Genomic DNA, 20,382 nt, shown 5'->3' with positions numbered 1-20,382 from the left:
TAAAATATCGAATAAATGTAATTATATCCACGAATAAATTCATATCAAATCGAATGTAATAAATATTTCGGACATTCACCAAAGCATATCTGTGATTGTTGACATACACCGGTGAGGGTCCGAATGTGCAAGAATGTAATGAAATATTCGATCTTTCACCGACGTATTTGGTGTTTGTCGACATTCACCGGTGAAAGTCAACAACCACCGATTTCGGTCTTTCGCCGTTATATATATATATATATATATATATATCGAGAGATTGCGTAGAATTAGCTCTTGTAGCGTGAAACCGTTAGCAGGCTTATTGAAAAATCTTATGCAACAGAAAAAAAGTTGTTCCCTAATGCAATTTACGTCGTTTAAGAGTTACTCTAAAGACAGATGACAGATGATAAAGACTTAGAAACTTATTAGCGGAAGGGAGATAACAGTTAATTGTTTATTTTTTCATAAGTTACAATGTTTTATGATTCCTAATATAATGGTATTTTGTTATATATATTAACTAATAGTTAATCTCCGTTAGATCCTTTGACTGAAGTCTGACTCGCCGAAAACATTGCGTACGGTTGGAGCTTGGGAATGAGAGGGGGGGGGGCTGCAATGCCCAACATAAACCTATAATTTCTTCATCCTCAAATAGAGTCTTCACTTCTTTAATAAGCAGAACTGATACTGTGGGTTTTTTTTCTGATTTTATCTTTTCATTAAAGCAGATTTCTCTTAATTCTTGAAGCACATCAGGATAAATTTTCTGAATGATCAAAAGAACATTTGGTATAGATTGTTGAGTGGTGGTGTAGAGTTCTTAGCACATTGACAGGGAAAATGCAGGCCAGCACACTTCGAACATATGGGATCATGGGTACAATTTCGCTGAACATGACCATTCGTCGTTGGCATTTGTAACACTGAGAATATATAAAATTACGAGGGCAATTTTTTTGTGATATTATTAAAATTCATTAAAAAGCTGTCAGCCGTACCTTGGGGATGATTAGTTTGAGGATTAAAATTTATAGAAATTATATTTCTAAATCGAAACTTGCAGCAGCTTTGACCACGGAGAACTGGGCACTAATTTATTGTATTTGATTTGATACACGAAAAAGAAAATTTTGGGTTAATAGTTGGCTCCAACTGGCCGTTTTAAAACAGACCAAAACAGCTGTCAGGTTTTCCCGATTATTAAAGGCGTTTTTGATTGCATGGCTGAAAACTGTGACTTGGTCAACAATAGAACCTTCAACAAGAAACCCTACTAGATGCTCTTAGATTAACTCGGAATTCTCTCGGAAGCCCTGTTCTAGTTTTTGGACACGGTACCACGAAATTTGCGTATCTTCCTATACGCTCCTGTAATTATACCGTCCTCACTTCAATATGTATCGCACTTTCCAGGGGACTTTTTAAATTTGAGCTTCTTTAATTACGGCTATAATTTAAATTCACTGCAGGGAGCTGGAAAAAAAAACACTGCCTAAAACTCGCTCATTCTTAAAAGACCAAAAGTGAGTACCGTCATGTGAGGCTACTTTGTGCAGCGGGGGCTACTTTGTGCAAATTCGAATTTGGCAGTTTTCAAATCCTGCTATTCAGTATTATGTTTTTTTCACGTTAAAAATGTGTGGAATTTGAAGATAGAAGTCTCCTCTATTACTACAAACATTTTCTCGAAATTTAAAACAATCTCAGAGTGTGTTTTGTTTATCCAATGTCAAAAATTTTCTGAGAACGCCGGACGTCGAAAAGTGTGCGTGAAAACTTTAGCTGTGAAATGCAAAGACGTTGATAAAACAATTGTCGTAAGTGCGAAAGTCTTTATTTATATATTAATAAACAATTATATCATGTTAGCGTTAAAAAAAAATTGAAAATTAATAACAAATAAACGGAAAATGAAAAAAAAAATGCACTGTGGGGCTACTTTGTGCAAAGTGTCATTCGTTTTTTTTTTCGACAGAAAAATGGTCAGACGTTATAAAAAAATACCTGGAACGAGAAACCACCGTGATTACACTTTAGAAAAGCTGCAACAATGTTTGCAAGCAGTTGCTGGTGGTATGTCGATTGCAGAAGCTTCTCGGAAGTACAAAATCCACAGAAATACTATCTCTAATAAAATTCACAAAAAACACCTTAAACGTGCAGGTAAACTATTATTTTTCCTCTACAAAGATTTTTCTAGTGAATTAATCAAACGATTTAACACATAAAAATATATTTCATAGGACATCAGGTGATTTTGACAGAAACTGAAGAGCAAGTTCTGCCATGTTCATTCAAGCATGTTAAGTTCAAATTTATCATTATTATAAATGTTAATGAATATGTAGTAATTAATATTTTGGAAATTTCATCCATTTAAATGTTCAAAAATGTATATGGTTTCCTTTTGTCTAAACTCAAATGTTTTGAAATAAACATTCTTTTTAAGAAAAAATTCTTTATAAAAAATGGTTTTTTAACGCTGAAAATTATTTTCAAACTAATATCTTTACATATCTCGATGTTTTTGTTATTAAAAATGTCAACAATTACCTTTTTTAACAATTTAATATCAATATTTTACTAAAAACATGATTATTAAACTGAATTCCTATCCTGCTTCGTGAGAGATTTTAACAGTAACATTTCAATACAGCAATAAACTGATTAAAATATCTCAGAAGAGGAAAAAAAACTGATGAAGTTTAGAGTTATAGATCTCTTAGCCGTCGAAACGTTTCCGGGGTACACCACGAGGAGGTGGATCTATAATCGTACCCCTTGTTTTTTTTTTTTTTTNAAATTTTTTTTTTTTTTTTTTTTTTTTTTTTTTTTTTTTTTTTTTTTTTTTTTTTTTTTTTTTACAGAATGAATTTTTTTTATTGTATTACCAGTAGTGTAGTTTTTTATGATTTAAGTTCTCTCAGTTTTTTTTTGTTGCAAAAATATCTATCTATTTGATTTATACAAGTCGATTGCTTTCTCTGACGTGGACAAAGTAGGGATTATGAAGGAGATCTGAACTAGTTTCTTTCTCATCTGAAATGTGGTTTTCTCTTTTATCATTCAAGTTGATCTCACAATCTTTATCATCCTTTCAGAAAAATAATTTTGCATTCATTTCGATTCATACAAATTTATTTCCTTCCGTGACATGAAATAGGTTTTACGAAGAAGAGCAAAAATTTTTTCTCTCTCTTTTTTTTTTTTTTTATCTTAAATTGTTTTCAAAAATTTTTTTTAAATACAATTTTTTTTTTCTTTTTTTTTTTTGCAATATAGCTTTTTTTTCTTCTTTTTCCTTTACGTATCTCATAATTTTTATCATCCTGACCGCAACAACTTTACATACATTTCGATTCATTCAAGTCTATTTTTTCCCGCAACAGGAACAAAATAGATTTTTGAAGGAGGACCAAAACCCTTTCTTTTTTCTTTTCACATCTGTAATGCAATCTCCTCCTTTACCATTCAAATTGGTCCCCTTCCTGAAAAAAAATTATTTTTTTATAATTAAAGTAACATCTGCACCTAGTCATTTTGATGAATCACTAAATCATATCAAAATAGAATGCTACTTTTGAAATCAAAAAACTTTTATTAATTGATTATTGCAGGATTAAGTGTCCGAAAATGAACAACGTAAAGTTTCTTTGATATTTAAATAAGTCTTTATAATTTATAATATAAATGGTATTTATGAACTTAGAAATATTAGATATATTGCTTTTGATGTAATAGTTGAGTATACTAATATGAAAGTAAGATACTTCATAGATGAAGAATAGTTATGTATACCAATTTTGTTTTCAAAAAAAGTAGATTTCTAATTAGGAAGTGTAAGAAGGTAAACCCGTTGTGATTTTAAACTTTCATTTAGCAAAGAGTGTTTTTTAATTCATGAGACTTTTAAATTTAAATCAAATGCTTTTAAATTTAATTAAAAAATAACGAAATTACTTTCAGTTCAAAATATTTGCAACCAACTTGTGGAAGTTAAATACTTATTATTCTAGGAGAAAATTTTTTCATACAGCAGTTGTTGGAGAAAATTTTCTTAACTAACAAAAGGAAGAATTTTTGTGTGCGCCTGTGTGTCTCTCTTCTAAATTAAGAGTGTTAAATTTCTAAAATTTGAGCAGTGGGTGCAAGGTTCAACTTTAGACTTAAATCCTCAAAACTTATCAAAAGGTTTATCTAATTCTATTTAGTAGAGAAATTTAAAGATGAATTCTTCGAATAGATTTACCATTAGGAACTGTTACAACTGGAAACGCATTGTCGTTTAAACTGTTTAAAAAGTTATATCATCGATGTTCGCTTGAATACAGCTCTGTATAATATGTGAGGATGTGTTTTTTTATATTGCTTTAATGTGTATCTCAGTAAAAGTTTTCGAACAATTTACATGATTTTGACAAGACGGCAACTCCTCTATCTTTAGTTATTAGAAAGATGAACAAAAAAATTTTTTGTTAGAGTGATGTATAATTACGAAATCATAATTTGTATCGTTAAATAATGAACACTTTTTTATTAAAAGAATATTTACTAATTTATGTTAATCGTATGAATTCGTTTTTTAAATATTTACAAGAAGGTCATACGCATTAACAGGGAAACAATTTGAATCTACAAGCAATAAGATATGGTTATTTTAAATAAAAGTACTTGTATATCTTATAATTATAATTATATATCTTATAATTATTGTATATCTAATAATTATTAGTTTTTTTTTGACACATTTAAAGCAAAAAAAATTTTTTTTTTAATATTGACTATGAAGTCAAGAAAGTACTAGTTTTTTTTTATTAAAAAAATATTTTACAATCTATTTTAAACATAAAAATTCGCTTCATGAATATATAGGAGAATGTTATGAGTATTATCAGAAAAATAATTCAAAACTGAATGTGATAAGATATAATTATTTATAATTTTTAAAAATATTGGTATATTTCATAATTAAACGATATTTTTTTGACAGATTTAAAGCAAAAAAAATTTTTTTTTTTAATATTGGCTATGAATTCAAGAAAGTACTATGTCGCTGTTGGAGTTTTGAAATCATAATTCTTTTTATTCAATTATTTAATTTCTGTGTTTTTTATATTTATATTTAGAAATATATATTTTACAGATGCAGAAAACGGCCTAATATGGTACTTTTAATTAAAGTTTCATTCATGGGCCATAAATAATTGAATTTACCTGCAGGACACATATTGTTCAATTTTTCAATGATGTTGTTCAAAAAAGTGAAAAAAAGAGTAAATATTGAAAGCGCTCTGATTAATCAAAAGTACTTGAAATAGCTGGAAAAAGCATTAAAACTAAAGATTGCTAAGAAAAATCAAATTAAATGCAGATTACCATACCTGTTCTTTTGAAATTCCTCAACTCCATGTTTCTCATCAGAAACATTTTCAACAATTCCGGGGTCTCCAGAACCTCCGAAATCATACGTCGCTCTAAAATTATAAACGAACATAATGGATTTTAATATAGTTTTCAATGCATAAATTTAAGAAATATAATAGATTCTCATTATTTTTTTCAATTATAAAGTGCTTAGTTATTTTGAAACGAAAGAGTTAACTTTAAGCGTATTCAGAAATTCATCAATGGTTTTTTTTAGGGAATAATATTTTGGTTTCAAGATATCTGTGGGTTAAGTTTTAATTTGTGTGTGAGTAATCAGCGCAAGTTTATACAATTTTTTTTTAATAAATCGTGAAAATTGAATCTTTTAAAATATTTCAGCCTGAAATTCTTAACTGAAAATATGTAAATACTCTAAAAATACCAAATTTTTTTAATACTAAGAATAGTGTTATTTTAAATTCGAGAATATGTTTTGAAAATAGATCCGCGATGGCTCAGAAGATACAGCGTTCGCCTTCCAATGCGGGGAACCGGGATCGAATCCCAGTCGATGCAAATTCCGCATCCGGCTTGCACTGACCACAGTGCTGGCATGAAATATCCTCAATGGTAGACGGATCATAGAGTCCCTTTGACGTCAGGCTAACCGTGGGAGGTTCTCGTGGTCTTCCTCTCCATGTAACGCAAATGCGGATTAGCTCCTTCAAAAAGTCCTCGAAGAAGGCAAATTTCTCCAAGAAATTTCCTTGTCTTCTGGATTGGGTTCAAAATTACAAGGCTACGGAGTTGAACATTAGTAGTCGTAAAATTGGGTTGGCGGTAAAGCGACAGTTATAAAATTATTAAGTGAAAAATGTTTTAATAATTTTTAATCTTTTAAAACATTATTAAAATGAAATTTAGTTTGATTGGCAATTAGTGCAAGAACTTCTGAACCATCATTATTGAAAATTAATTTTTAAGCAAATAAAAAAAACGTGATTGAAATCTAAAGAATCACTACTGATAAAAAGGAGACTAAAATATTGAAACAGCTGATAAAGCTTAGTGGTGTTTTTAATAATTGTGTTTTAATATTGTGTGTTTAAATAATTGTGTTTTGAAAATTATTTTTAAGCAAATAAAAAAAAAACGTGATTGAAGTCTAAAGAATCACTATTGATGAAAAGGAGACTAAAATATTGAAATAACTTTAAATGCCTGATAAAGCTTAGTGGTGTTATTAATAATTGTGTTTTTTCTTCCCGTAATCTAAAATGTTTCGATGCTTTCTGATTCNTGGTGTTTTTAATAATTGTGTTTTAATATTGTGTGTTTAAATAATTGTGTTTTGAAAATTATTTTTTAAGCAGATAAAAAAAAACGTGATTGAAATCTAAAGAATCACTACTGATAAAAAGGAGACTAAAATATTGAAACTACTTTAATTGCCTGATAAAGCTTAGTGGTGTTTTTAATAATTGTGTTTTTTCTTCCCGTAATCTAAAATGTTTCGATGCTTTCTGATTCAACTTCCTCTTTAGTAATTGGTTAGATTTCAAGAACTTGTTGCATCTCATCGTTGCTGAAACTCATAATCCCTAATGAGTATACTTTTTCAATCTACCCTGTGGATATGGATTTCAAAAATGTATACTAAGGGCCATCATTACGGAACACCTTGTAAGTTTATTGGCAATTTTGAAGTCCTTGAAATCCTTTGAAATGTCATTATTTATTCATCACCTTTGCTTACATAAATTTTCTTTCAGCATTTATCCTTGAGATTTTTTTTAATATTTATCTACATAAAAAGAAATATGGTATGACGAAAATACTAAATTAAATAAAAATGCAATGAGTTGTTTCTCAACACCCACTTAATTTTCTAAAAGGAACGGCAGAATGAAATTCAGATACTATTTAATTTAGTTTTGTTTCTGCCAAATTTTGATTGAAAATATTGGTATTCAACATAATGTGGAAATTACAAAACTCAACATATTATTCAGTCTTAATAAACAGAAAAAAATATAGTCACCAAGTTTTAGTTAAGATTCTAGCTTAACAAACTACATAATAAGGCTTAGGTATCGCATTACTCACCAAATTTATTTATTTTTGTAAAATTTTTTATTATTAAGCAGAACTCATAACTATATGAATTAAATCATAACTTATATGAATAAAAAATACATTTCATGTCCTAGACGGGATTTATAACCCAATAACTCACCTATAAAATAGAAAGTCTATTACTTAATGATATCATAATTAATTAGATTTATATTTATTCAAATTACAGTAGATTGAAGCTCATGAGATAATTTATTAAAAAAAAAATTTTATTTGTCTTTCTGAAAATTATAATATATTTTTTTGATATTTATATCCTTTAAAGCAATTAAAGTTTAAAAAGAAGAAAATAAAAATAAATTTTGAAGTATTCTTCTGTTGCCCCAAATGTAGAAAGGCATGAAAACAAAACATTTTTGCATATATACTAAAAAAAAGTCAATCTGAATACAAATTATCATACCTTATATTTTCACCATTCTCTATAGTCAGATTTTGAGCAACAAAATCCCCAATACATTCAGATTCAACAAAGAATCCGTATTCATCACACTCAACAATCTGGTCACCACTAAAATTATAAAAGGTCATTTTTCAAGTATCATCACGAATTATAATGCATAGATGAATACATTTTAAATTTTTAACTTTATCAAAAAATAGGGATATGTATTTAATATGAATTCTTGCAGTATTTAGTATTTTCTACCCTAAAAATGAAAAACTTATATAAACATATAGGGTGGAAAATGCCTCATGAAAATAGAATTCAGTCAAATAAAATAATATGTATGCTGGACTTTATAAAAGCTATAAAATCTGAATAATAAAATTTTGACTAATCACTAATATATAAAATTTTATCTTTGTTATTTAAAAATAAAGCTAGTGTTAACTCTTAAGAAATGGTTGAATTTGCTCTGAAATTATTCTTATGCTCTAACTTCTTCAAAGTTATACAAAGGTATTAGAATTTATAAGTGTTTCATACTTTCACAGTTTCAGATCATAATTAATAAATGATGATTGTAATCAATCGTCTATATAATTAATAAGATAAAGATTTTTTTATGTTAAACTTGACTATACAGTATCCTTTTTTATTGGTTTGTACATTTCTCGTTGGAACAGAAACTATAAAGCATCTTACTTAATTATTAAATTAATTTTCGAAACTTTTAATTAATTAAGAATTAATGCTGAAGAATAAGATACCCATTTGTCTTTGAAAATAATTAGGTAGATCACATGAGTTAATAGTTCTAATAATTTATTTTAATTATTAAATCATCTTTTTAGTTTTATTCGGAAAAATTAGAAATTGTAATTTGAGTAAAAAGAAAATAGGGGAGAGTCGGGTAGACCCACTCACTTAAGGAGTATTGCTTATATTTCTGTATAATATTGAGTAATAATCAGTATTTTTGTACGTTTCTATTGTTTTATCATCTAATTAAATAATGCAAAAAGAATAAACCAAAAAAAGAATAGTTTAACTTAAAAAAATAGAAATTTAAAAAAACATGTTTTTCAGCTCTTTTCAAAATGTGTCGGGTAGCCCCGCCCAGTTACAAAAATTATGTTTTTTGACTGTTTTTTCAGGTGTAAATGAAAATGACCAATGTATTGACAATAGATAAACCTCATTTATCATTTTTATCACAAAATTATTTTATTTATTACATATTTATATACTTTTAGTGAATTCTATCATTTAATAACAATCATTTAATAACAACAATATTTGTTGTTAAAAATGCATATAACATTCAAATTTGAAGCAATAAAATAATAATCTTTGCAACCGTACATTTATCGACGAAATAAAATTGGGCGGTGATACCCGACATTCATGTGAGCGGGGCTACCCGAAATCCAATTTTTTTGTAAATTTGTAATTACTCGAACAATTATTCACGTATTAACTTCTTTCTTTGGGCAAATTAAACTTAAGACTACATACTTTAATGCTGTATGTATAGAAAAAATTATTTTTTTAGTATGAAGTTTAATCGAAACATTCAAGCAATTTTTCTTAATTTTATGACTACAGTATTCAACATATTTTATTTTTATTATTATTACACCCTGTTAACAGCTGCATAAATACTTGAAACTTTGAAAATAATCTTTTTTTAATATAACAATTAATGTCCGATGGCCCATTGACTTGAAAAAATATTCTATACATATGAAATTGACTGTGGGCGGGGTTACCCGACTCTCCCCTACATTTTATGAATTATTTGGGGACTCCTATATGCCATACGCAGATTTCATTACTGGATCCGATAATTACTTGCAGATATTTTAAGATCTATTTAAAGTAGAATTATTTAAAATATTTGAGATTGTGTTAATATTTAAAAATATTTGTTTTTATTTTTGCTTTTGTGATGTATTTAAAAAAAGTCAAAATGTTAAACATTTATTTTGAAAAATAAATTACTTTTTAAAGAGCTTTACGTAATTCTTACACAGGCAAGTAATATTATTATTAAAGAAATTTAAAAATTCAGAGTAAACTCAATTTAAATCTAATTTTGCTTACCCGCTATATTCATCATTCTCATGCGCTGGAATTTCCTCAACATAACCTTCTTTGACATCAGACTCAACATAAAATCCATATTCATCATTGCCAACTAGGAAAACACTAAAATTATAATAGATCATTATTCACTATTTTGCCACTATTTGTAATAACCATATGCATTAATTTTAAGTTTTCTTATTTTCTCAAAAAACAATACTTTATTTTTTTTATTCAAAATGTGTAAAAGCTTGTTAACATTATTTAAAGATACAATGTTGAAGGTTGTCCTGGGCAAAACGCATATTTTTTTATCATACTACGGAAGTTTATTCTTGAAAGGTTGCTCTTTATGCAAAAAACTGGGATAAAACATCCATAATCATGTGTAGAATTGTGTCCAATGATAAGTGAAAAATAAGATGTTTTGCCTATAACAATCTTCATATAATTTAGTTAAATTTGCAGAAATCAACTGGTTAAAATAAGAAAGAGAAAATTTGGAGAGAGCCTTATGTAATGCGTATGTAACATACGTTATGTAACATAGACAAGTAATATTCAGAAAAAAAATTATGGAATGCTGATAAAACCTAATTTGCATACAATTTAACATACCTTTTATTTTCATCATTCTCATTCATTTGAGTCTGAGTAACAAATTCATCTTTACAATCGGCCTCAACATAACACCCATACTCATCATATTTCACATCGAGGTCAACACTAAAATCATAATATTTCATTGCTTACTATTTCGGCATCATTCATATTACATAGATGTATACATTTTGATGTATGGCATTTATAAAAACTGGTGAATTTTTTTTCATACAAAATGTGTAAGTGTTTACTATCAAATTATTTAAAACTACACTGATGAATATTACTGAATGGGGTAATATTGTACAAGTAATGCTTTAAATTTGATTCAAATAACTAAGATAAAAAGCTCACTAACATTTGCAAAATTCTGCTTAATAATATACTGGTTACAATTTTATCGGTTATGTTATTTAAAAAATAAAGTTTTAAATGTTTACAATTTGTTATTTTTTTGTTTATTTTATTTAAAAATCTTTTATCCTGTTTAATGCTATATTGTTAAAGGGTGAAGAAATTTATATATCAGACGTATTTTATACTTACATCGAAGAACCATTACATTATGACCACCCTGCTAATAACATGTAGGACCACCTTTAGCCCTCAAAACTGCCAACACCCGCCGTGGCATTGATTCCACAAGGTGCTGATAGGTAGTCTGAGGTATCTGGTACCAAGCGCTCAGCAACTGGTTCTGCAATTCCCTCACATTGCGGGGGGTAGCGTGGCAGCATGAATTTGGTTTTCTAAGTAGGATCACAAATGCTCTGTTGGAATAAAGTCAGCTGAATATGGTTGCCAAGACATGACTTGAAAGTCACTGGAATGTTCCTCGAACCAATCCATGACGATTCGACCCTTATGACATGGTGCATTATCCTGTTGGTAAACACCATCCCCCGCAGGAAAAACTGTTGCCATGAAACTGGTCTGCAACTATATTCAAGTAGCTCAGAGACATCCGGATTGTTCTATGAGGATTATGGGTCCTAATGTGCCCCATGAAAACATTGTTCCTGGGCGAGAAACCATGAAAACCTGGGCGAGTCCATTGTTAGAGGGAGGGTGGTCATAATGTAATGGCTCTTCGGTGTATATCGTAACTGAATAGACTATGACTAATACATTTAAGGTGAAATATTTATAACTGCTGAAATTTGTGGAGTCTAGTATTTAGGGGCTCACATATCATATTTAGGAATTGCTTTTTTCTTACCAGTTTGTTTATAATTTAAGTTAACGAATATTAAATTGGCTTTTTAAAATCTAAATTGCACCTAAATAGTGAATTTATAATAAAAGAGGCCTTGAAGTTCATTCAAGGATTTAATTAGTTTTTTTTAAATAAATGTATAAGCAGTTCATGATTTACATGTGTCAATCTCCCGCAATACTATACTTCCTGCTGTAGAGCTTCTTCTATATCTTTAGTTATTAAAAAGATATTGCATAAATTAAATTTGTTTATCCTGTTTATCTGTTAAATCACAACCTGAGTACTTGAAAACTATCTTTAAACAAGAAAATGTAAAATACTTATCATAAATGTATAAATTCCGTTGATGAATATTTATAAGATAATAACTTGGATGCAATCTTTACAATCATAAGCAGCTCAATAATTTTAAAGAGTGTCTGCACAATTGCTAATATGAATTTTAATAGTTTGCTGATTAATTGTAAGCGTTTGGAACAGCAGAAATCAAACAACATACCAAAATCACTAACTGAAAATTTGAAGAAATTTCATTTTAAAGAAAAATTAGCATACCTGATGTTTTTAAGAACCTCATCACCTAATGGTTGGACCGATATGTTCTCAATAATTGCCGGTTCCACAGAACCTCCAAAATCACTTTCCACAATCCTAAAATAAGCATAAAATGAACCTTAATAAATTCCTGTGTATGTATAATTTTAAATAACTTAAGGTATGCCTGTTTTTTTTATTTAAAGAAAATAGTTGGCAATCAATTAAGAAAATCATCACTAAAAATCAAGCTTTTCTCAGTGTTCTTCTAAGTTCTTCATATTTTAATTAAATTTATACTTTTGATATGTTTCATAAAGCTACGCGAGATGATTTTGCATTTTCTTAAATAAATCTTGCAACGTTTTACCTTGCTTGTCAATTAGTGAATAAATGTGAAAATTTTCTTATCAACTATTAGAAAGCATAGTCACAACTTATTATTTAAACTGGAAGAAAATTAGCTGTCAAAATCTAACAAATCATTGCAAATCATCATCAGTGTAAGTGTAGACTGAAAACATTGATATCAATTTGAGAGTCTGAATAATCTTGGAGATTTTCTAATTATTTTGTTTTCAATCTTTTATTTCTTCCAGGCCTTAATTCTCTTCACCTTCCTCAGTAGTATTTTTTCACAGCTCAAACAGTATAAATATTAGTTTGTGATACCAAACATTTAAACTTCTTTATTTAATTTTTTTACGAGAATTTTAATTATCTACATTGAATTACTACATACTTTCCATATTTAGAAATAATAATTATGAAGTATAATCCTTTATAAAATTAGTTCTGATTTAAAAGCAGTTTTTTAAGAAAATCTTCATTTTATGTTTTATTTGTCTTGTTAATGATACTTTATAAGAAAATGAATTTGAAGGAAAGTTCAATAATAAATTAAAAAGTAATGAGCTTTGTTTATTAACAATCATTTTGAGAATTAAAAAAGGAAACGATATCATATTCAGATTTGCCTTAATTTTAATTCGTGTTTCTGCAAATTTTCTATTAAAACTGTTAATAATCCAAGTCAAGTTTCCCAATTTTTCAAAAGCATATTTCTCTTTTTTTAGTACTGCTCCTTGTCCAGTCTATAGCAGGTAACATCACCAGTACAATTAAAGAGACTTTAAGGGAATGCTACAACATCAATTCAATTGCAACAAGAAATTTCTAATTATAATTTCAATTGAAACCTAATTTTCGAAAATGTTTCCTATTAAGTCATAATAAATGAAGAATGATGAAGTAATATGGTATCAGTTTAGATTCTAGCTAAAAAAATAAACTTTCAGCTAGAACTTAACTTAATAAAACTTAACTTAAAAATAAACTTTCAGCAAGACATTAGACACTCGTTTTGTATGAATTTAATAATAAAGTGTAAAATCCCCATAGTGAATGAACTCTTAAAAAACCCGCTTGTGTATAATATTAAAATTAAGCCATTTGTTATACCTTTAATATGATTGCACATTTTAAAATTATTGAATTTCTTCACCTTTCACTTTTCTTTGTTTTTTTTTCCTGCAATCAAGTAGGTTTTACGATTTTTCGCTTAGCCTTTCACAATAGAGTGATTCAATCGATGTTTAGGGTTGTGAAAATATAGATTGTGGTACAATAACCATCCTAATCTTAAAAAACAAAATTCTGAACAGAAAGATAGTATGTACCATGCAAAAGCTTGCTAACAACCAGAGAAAAATACTCTTGTAGATAAAATTACTGTACAGTGTGGTAATGACAGTTTTGATAAAAAAAGAACAGCATATTCTGATAATAAAAAGAAAAAATATATATACAGTATTGAAACCATTCATTTGGTACATTCTCTCCTCATTTGGTGATGAATTAACGAAAATTGTAGTCTTTAAAAATATAGTTCTTATTCTCACCCATTTAGTAAAAATGAAGCATTAAGAAGTTATTTTAACCAGATCAATGATTTTTTAATCACGATCTAAGATATTACTTCATCTATCAAATTATATCATATATTATTGTTAATTTTACAAAAATCTTTACCAAAGTGCTTTGTTTTAAACTACCAAGATTTTTTTCCCCCATAGATCCACGGATATGATAAATCTCTCAATATTCTGGTAGTTTTGGCGATATTTTTTTCTCAGTGCCGTTTGTTTCGGCCTATATTTTCGTGCCTATATATTTATAATTTTAATTTGTGCCCTTTTTTTTTGGAAATTCGGCATATTTATGATTATATCACAATTGGCGAGTTGAAAAATATATACTTACTCATTGATTGTTTCAACCTCACTTTCAATATCATCATAATCCTCATCATGAGCTAAATATAATTTCGCAGTTAGGAAAAATTCAACTTTTCACATTTTAAAAAGTATAATGTAATCTAAATTTTAAATTGAAGTTATCAGTTATTTTGAAAATATGTTTCAAGGACTTGTGTTATTTTAATTTTACGACGCGCTAAAAATTGTGACTGTCATTTATTACAAATATGAAAATTATAAAAGTAACTTCAACGTGCATGTTTGTCATAATTTTATTTCAAACTTAATGATTATTTGTTTATAATTGCATGTTTTACAAAGCAAATAAGTGTAAATGAAATGATTTTTTTTTACCTATTGTCTATGGTGAAAAATGGAACTTTTTTTATTTTGTTCAAATGCCTATAATACTATAAAAAACTATAATACTTTATAATTTACTTTTAATACTATAATACTTTAAATATTCTAAAATCTTGATAGTATTAAGAATTGGCTTAAAACCTGCTTATGATACATCATAACAATATCAGCAGCGCAGTTTTTTCAAGTAATCATTACATTAATTGCCGCTTGGCATAAAAAGTATTAGACAAGTTTATGTAAGAAATTAAAATTCTATTAAATGAAATTTTTTTGAAAAATACTTTATTCTACTGATTCTTCTAGTTCTTTCCATTTCTCCTTTGATATCACTTACTTATTTTGACAGAAGACAAAAAGGACCTTAGCAAGGTCCTTTTAGGAGAAATTTGGCTAGGTAATGAAAAATTTTTATCGTTTAATTGCGCCCTCGTGAAAACAAAACAGTTTAACGGGAAAGCTGACTTTTAACAAACTATTTTGTCGCAAGAAACTATTATATCTTAAAGATGGAACCTTCGCACTTTTTTTATTTCAAAATTGCCCTTTATTACAAAATTTTAATAAAACAATTACTATTTATAAACAATTATAATAAAACCAATAAAGAAACAAAAAGAATAAAAGAAAAAAGAAATTAACGAAGAAAATTAAGAAAAATAATAATAAGTTTAATTAAATGGGCATAAGCTGCAAGTACATAGAATCCAAAATAATAAAAAATACAAAGAAGAAATTGAAAAGAAATATTTTTAAAGCTGAAAATAAAAATTATAAATAAATAAAATAGTCTTTAAGAATATTTAAAAAATTAAAAATTAAAAAAATAAATTAATATCAGGAAACAAAATAAGGAAAAGATATTAAACTCGTCATAAGCTCACTTAATTATAACCACAAAGAAGAGTGCTATCTTTTACTGTACTAATACAGCAGAATCAAACTACATCAATTCAATAGTAATGATATAGATCATGGCATTTAGTGCAGTAACAGTTTTTAAGTTAATTGCAAATTTTTATTGTCTTACTACTAACATTTGAAATTTCTTTTTCTTTGAAAGTGTATAAATGTCTTCACTAATTTTTGTCTACTAAAAACTTTATAATTTGCAAAACTGCTAATATTTGAATAAACATACAAAGTTTAGACTTACCCATAGGCCGAGGATACTTCATCATCTGGTCTAACCAGTGATTAATAATCGCTTGTTTATGCAGAGGAAATTTCTTCCTGTGCATTCGCCAGAAAGGCGCAAAGGTTTGGTGATATAAATCACTCATAATAGCACTTTTTTAAAGCTTTTCAAAATCGCCGTCAAATTTGACAACATACACTGAGTATAGCTCAAAAAAGAATGACCAACAAAGTATTTTTAATTGATTTCATATCTATTTTCAACAATTAACATTTTCGGTAACAATGCTTAACAATCAAACTTTCTATGCATTTCCCAACTATTTCAATCCATGTATTGTTATAAATAAACTCTGAAAACACTTTTTCTTGTATTTGATTGTTTAAATGAAATGAAAAAAGTTAAATTGTTGAAAAGAAAGAATCCAAACTATTACATTAATCTTTCCAATATTGATTTCTTAATGAACTGAAATTTATAAAAAAAATAATTAAAAATTTTGTAAGAACCCATGTAAGAATTTATAACAAAAAAAATAGGTAAAGTATTCAGAAACTAGCACACATAATTTTTTTAAAATAATTTTTAATAGTTTACTCTTGTGCAAAAGATACTAATATCTGGAAGGAATAAGGCTATTGGCACTAACTCTGTACATCAAACATTTTTATCGATAGCTTAATTTCCTTTTCCATTTAGAGAACATCTCGTACCACGAAACTCAATTTTTTTAAAGCACTTAAAAAAGGGTTATATTTAGTTTAGTTGCCTAAATAATTAAAAAATACAGAAGTAACTTCAAATCCAATCAAAACCAGTTTACTTGGCAGGGTAGAGAGCTAAAGTTTTACAGCTATTTAAATGATCTAGTTAATACATCCGAATACAAAACGTTTTTTAGATTAAAAAGAGAAGTCTATCAGCATAAGTTTGATTAGTTTCCGTCCATTATGTAGTAGAAAAATTGTCCAATCACTTTTTAAATGTACTTTGCGTTTTTTTTTTTTGCATTGCCTTATTTGCTAGTTCAAATGTAAAAATTTGAAAAGCGATTTTTTTTTGGCAAAAATATCTAACTTTTTGATGAAAATATTAAAATTTAAAACATAAATGCAAACAGATGTTAAAAATTTTCCTTTTGGGAAAAATACTATCATAAACTGTATTTAATATTTAATTTTTTTGATTTTTGAAAATTTGTGGCTTTTATTTTTGAAATTTTACGAAACAAAATTTAGATTTCTGGATCCAGCGGTCATTTCGTTAAAATCTCACATCCTTTCTGCAGTTTTAACTTTAAATTAATTTAACCATTCCTTTTTGCGAAAATTATCTCAATTCAAGCAGCCAGAGTCATAGCGGAAAATTCTTCGACTTATGTAAAAACTAAAACTTTTAACTATTTATACTCTTACAGTATTGTTTTAACTTTAAATCTCGTTAAATGTTGGTAAATTTACAGCGATTATTTTATATTTTTTAACAATCTATATATATATTTCTCTTACACGGCACCAAAAAAAAGCCTCTTTACAACTCCCCGAATGGCAACGTTAGAAAATCGACCAATGATTGCTGCTAAAAATGTCACATGGCAAATGTCACATGAGGTGGCTCAACATATAGCGCTTTTAAAAACGGAAACAATAACCAGAGTGAGCATTATCAGGTTGTTCAATTCAGATTCATGCCCTAAAAACATGATAATATTTAATTTAAACTCAATTAGGAATTAATTAGGCTGGCCTTCTCCATGACTATAAATAAGTCACAAGGTCAGACTTTTGAGAAAATCAGTTTAGTATTGACTAAACAAGTTTTTAGTCATGGACAACTTTATGTTGGCCTGTCAAGAGTTAAGTCATTTGACAGCCTTTCAGTAATTGCTCCAAGATGCCAAATCTATAATTGTGTTTTCAAAGAAATTCTAAATGCTTAGTGTTAATTTCTTAGAGCTTTGCAGAAAAAAATGTTTTTTGGAAAAAATTTAATTGAAACTTCTATTGGCAGTAGGCAAGGGGAACTGCCAAAATCAAAACTCCCCGATTAGAAATGCAGCATGGCGACCTCCACGTGGTATTTCTCGGGTAATGCTAACAGCCATGCATTTTAATTTATTGTATGTAAAACATCCTTATTTTGTTCTAAAATGTTATGTACTTTATCACAAATGTTAATTAATATAGAAATTGATTTCAATAATGCTGATCACCAAAAAATATTTCATTTGGCGATAAAACAAATTTTTGTGTTCTTGAAAATGAAAGACTTTTTGAGGGTTATTATCTCACAAGGAAAAGTTAGGGTTTAAAGTTTATATTTTTAAATAATAAAATTTTTTTCTAAAACTTTCAGAATTTCTAGCATTAACTAATTTATTATACACATTTAGTTGAATTTAGGTGAGTAACTGCAATATTTGATAATTTATTTTGCTAATATGTTTCTCATTTAGCTAATGTTTTGATTTTTTCACCATGTACAATCTAAATAGCTAATATACTTTTTTAAAAGCCAATAAGAACATTGATAGAATTCTTCTAAATAAGTACAATACTATGTCTTTGATGATAAAATACTATGTATTTGTGCTAGAACATTGTGTTCATTGGCGAGCGAGCGCAGCGAGCCATGGTTCACGGCGTGAACCACATAGAATTGCGTAGCAATTCTCGGGGGTTGGCGAGCGTTAGCGAGCAGGGGGCGGAGCCTCCTAGTATGAATATAGTAATCAAAAATATTGAATGGAAGTTTTTTCTTGCGATTTCGCTTAATAGTATCTATTCGATTTCTCCTAACTTATAAAAACATTGAATTTTAAATTTTCCGGTAAAGTTTACTATTTTAATTTGAATATTGTATGTAAAATCCTTATTTCTTGAAATTCTTAAGAAATAAGAATTAAATAAGGAATTTTCAGTTCTTCCTGGATTACAAAGTGTTTAAGTCATAAGCTCTCGTGTATTAATGTTTGGAAAAAAACACAAATTTAATTTTTTTTCATAGTTGGTCAGACAGCCCAATGTGAGCCAANAATACATATACATTATCATCATAGTTGGTCAGACAGCCCAATGTGAGCCAATGCCTTCCTCTGAAATTTTCTCCATGACGACTTCCTATTTATCTTTGATCTCCAATTTTTTTCATTAATTGCAAGAAAATCAGATTCCACTGAGTCAGCCCATCTCAACCTCGGCGGTCCCCGCTTTCTTTTTCCAGTGGGTCTAAAAAGCAGTATCTTTTTTATTGTGTTGTCGTCACTCATTCGAATCACGTGGGCGATCCAATTCATTCTATTTGCTTATATGTATTTAATAATATCAGGTTGTTTATAAATCTTGTACAGTTTTAAGTTAAATCTCCTTCTCCAGTTATTTTTTTCATTTACACCACCAAGTATACTCTGCAAAATCTTTCTCTCAAATATTTGCGATACAATTTCCCTCCAGTTTTGTCATTGTCCAAGCTTCAGAGGCGTATGTCAAGACAGGTCGGACAAGAGTTTTGTAGATTAAGAACTTTGTTTTTCTAGAAAGAAACCTAGATTTAATAAATCTTCTCAGTCCATAGACAGTCCTATTCGCCAAATAGATTCGGTTTTTTATTTCAGGAGTTATTCTGTTGTCAATGGTAATAATTGGTGAAACTCCTCACTTTTTCAAATCTATAAGAATTTATTTCAAGATAGGTGTCTGGGACTCTGTTTCTTGAGAATAACATATATTTTGTTTTATCTGCATTTATGACCAAGCCTATTTGCCATGTATTCCTTAAAAAAATTGGCATTTACGAAATATCCCGCGACTATTTCCCCCAACATTATGCCGAAGTTATTTTGGTAACTTTAAAATTTATTTTAATATAGTAATTGATTATAAAGACATTGATAAATGCAAATATTATTTATTGCATGCAAAAAAATAGATAATATTTAAATTTAAATTATTTCAAAACTTATTTTCTGATTTGGTTTAAATGGTCTATAGGATAATACGTAAGTACTGAAAAGTGCAATAAAGAATTGTTTACATGTCGCATTTGTTTTAATTCGCCTCTGACATTCACTTCGATTTATTGAAAAATAACTAAGGGGGTTTAGATGCCCTATTATTTTCGAAAATGTAACAAATACAAAATCGATAATTTTTGAAACTGGTTAGTTTAATTTAGAAAATTAACTTAACTAAACTGCTTTTAAATTTAAAATAAGACATCAATAATGTATATACACACGTTTAAACCAAATTTAAATATTGTTTGCTAATGATTTGTGCTATTGATTTTGTTCATTAACTTG

General features: G+C 28.1%; 1 protein-coding gene across 2 annotated transcripts; it reads right to left on the bottom strand.

Annotated features, from left to right (window-relative positions):
• Positions 1-3,222: 3,222 nt before the first annotated feature.
• LOC122270518 (uncharacterized) lies at positions 3,223-12,477 on the bottom strand. 2 transcript variants are annotated; one of them, XM_043048124.2, is made up of 6 exons: positions 12,345-12,477; positions 10,586-10,693; positions 9,986-10,090; positions 7,898-8,005; positions 5,373-5,465; positions 3,223-3,479 (listed from the first exon to the last, which is right to left on the bottom strand). In XM_043048124.2, the coding sequence occupies exons 2-6, from the start codon at positions 10,609-10,611 to the stop codon at positions 3,362-3,364; spliced, it is 450 nt and encodes a 149-aa protein (XP_042904058.2). In that variant the 5' UTR covers positions 10,612-10,693; positions 12,345-12,477; the 3' UTR covers positions 3,223-3,361. The 2 variants fall into 2 exon arrangements, with proteins under 2 accessions (XP_042904058.2, XP_071034237.1); XM_071178136.1 differs by lacking the exon at positions 12,345-12,477 and adding an exon at positions 11,117-11,623.
• Positions 12,478-20,382: the final 7,905 nt, after the last annotated feature.

The sequence above is a fragment of the Parasteatoda tepidariorum genome, chromosome 2 (genome assembly GCF_043381705.1).
Source record: "Parasteatoda tepidariorum isolate YZ-2023 chromosome 2, CAS_Ptep_4.0, whole genome shotgun sequence".
Classification (NCBI taxonomy): Eukaryota; Metazoa; Arthropoda; class Arachnida; order Araneae; family Theridiidae; genus Parasteatoda; species Parasteatoda tepidariorum.
This window is presented reverse-complemented; position numbering and strand designations above follow the sequence as displayed.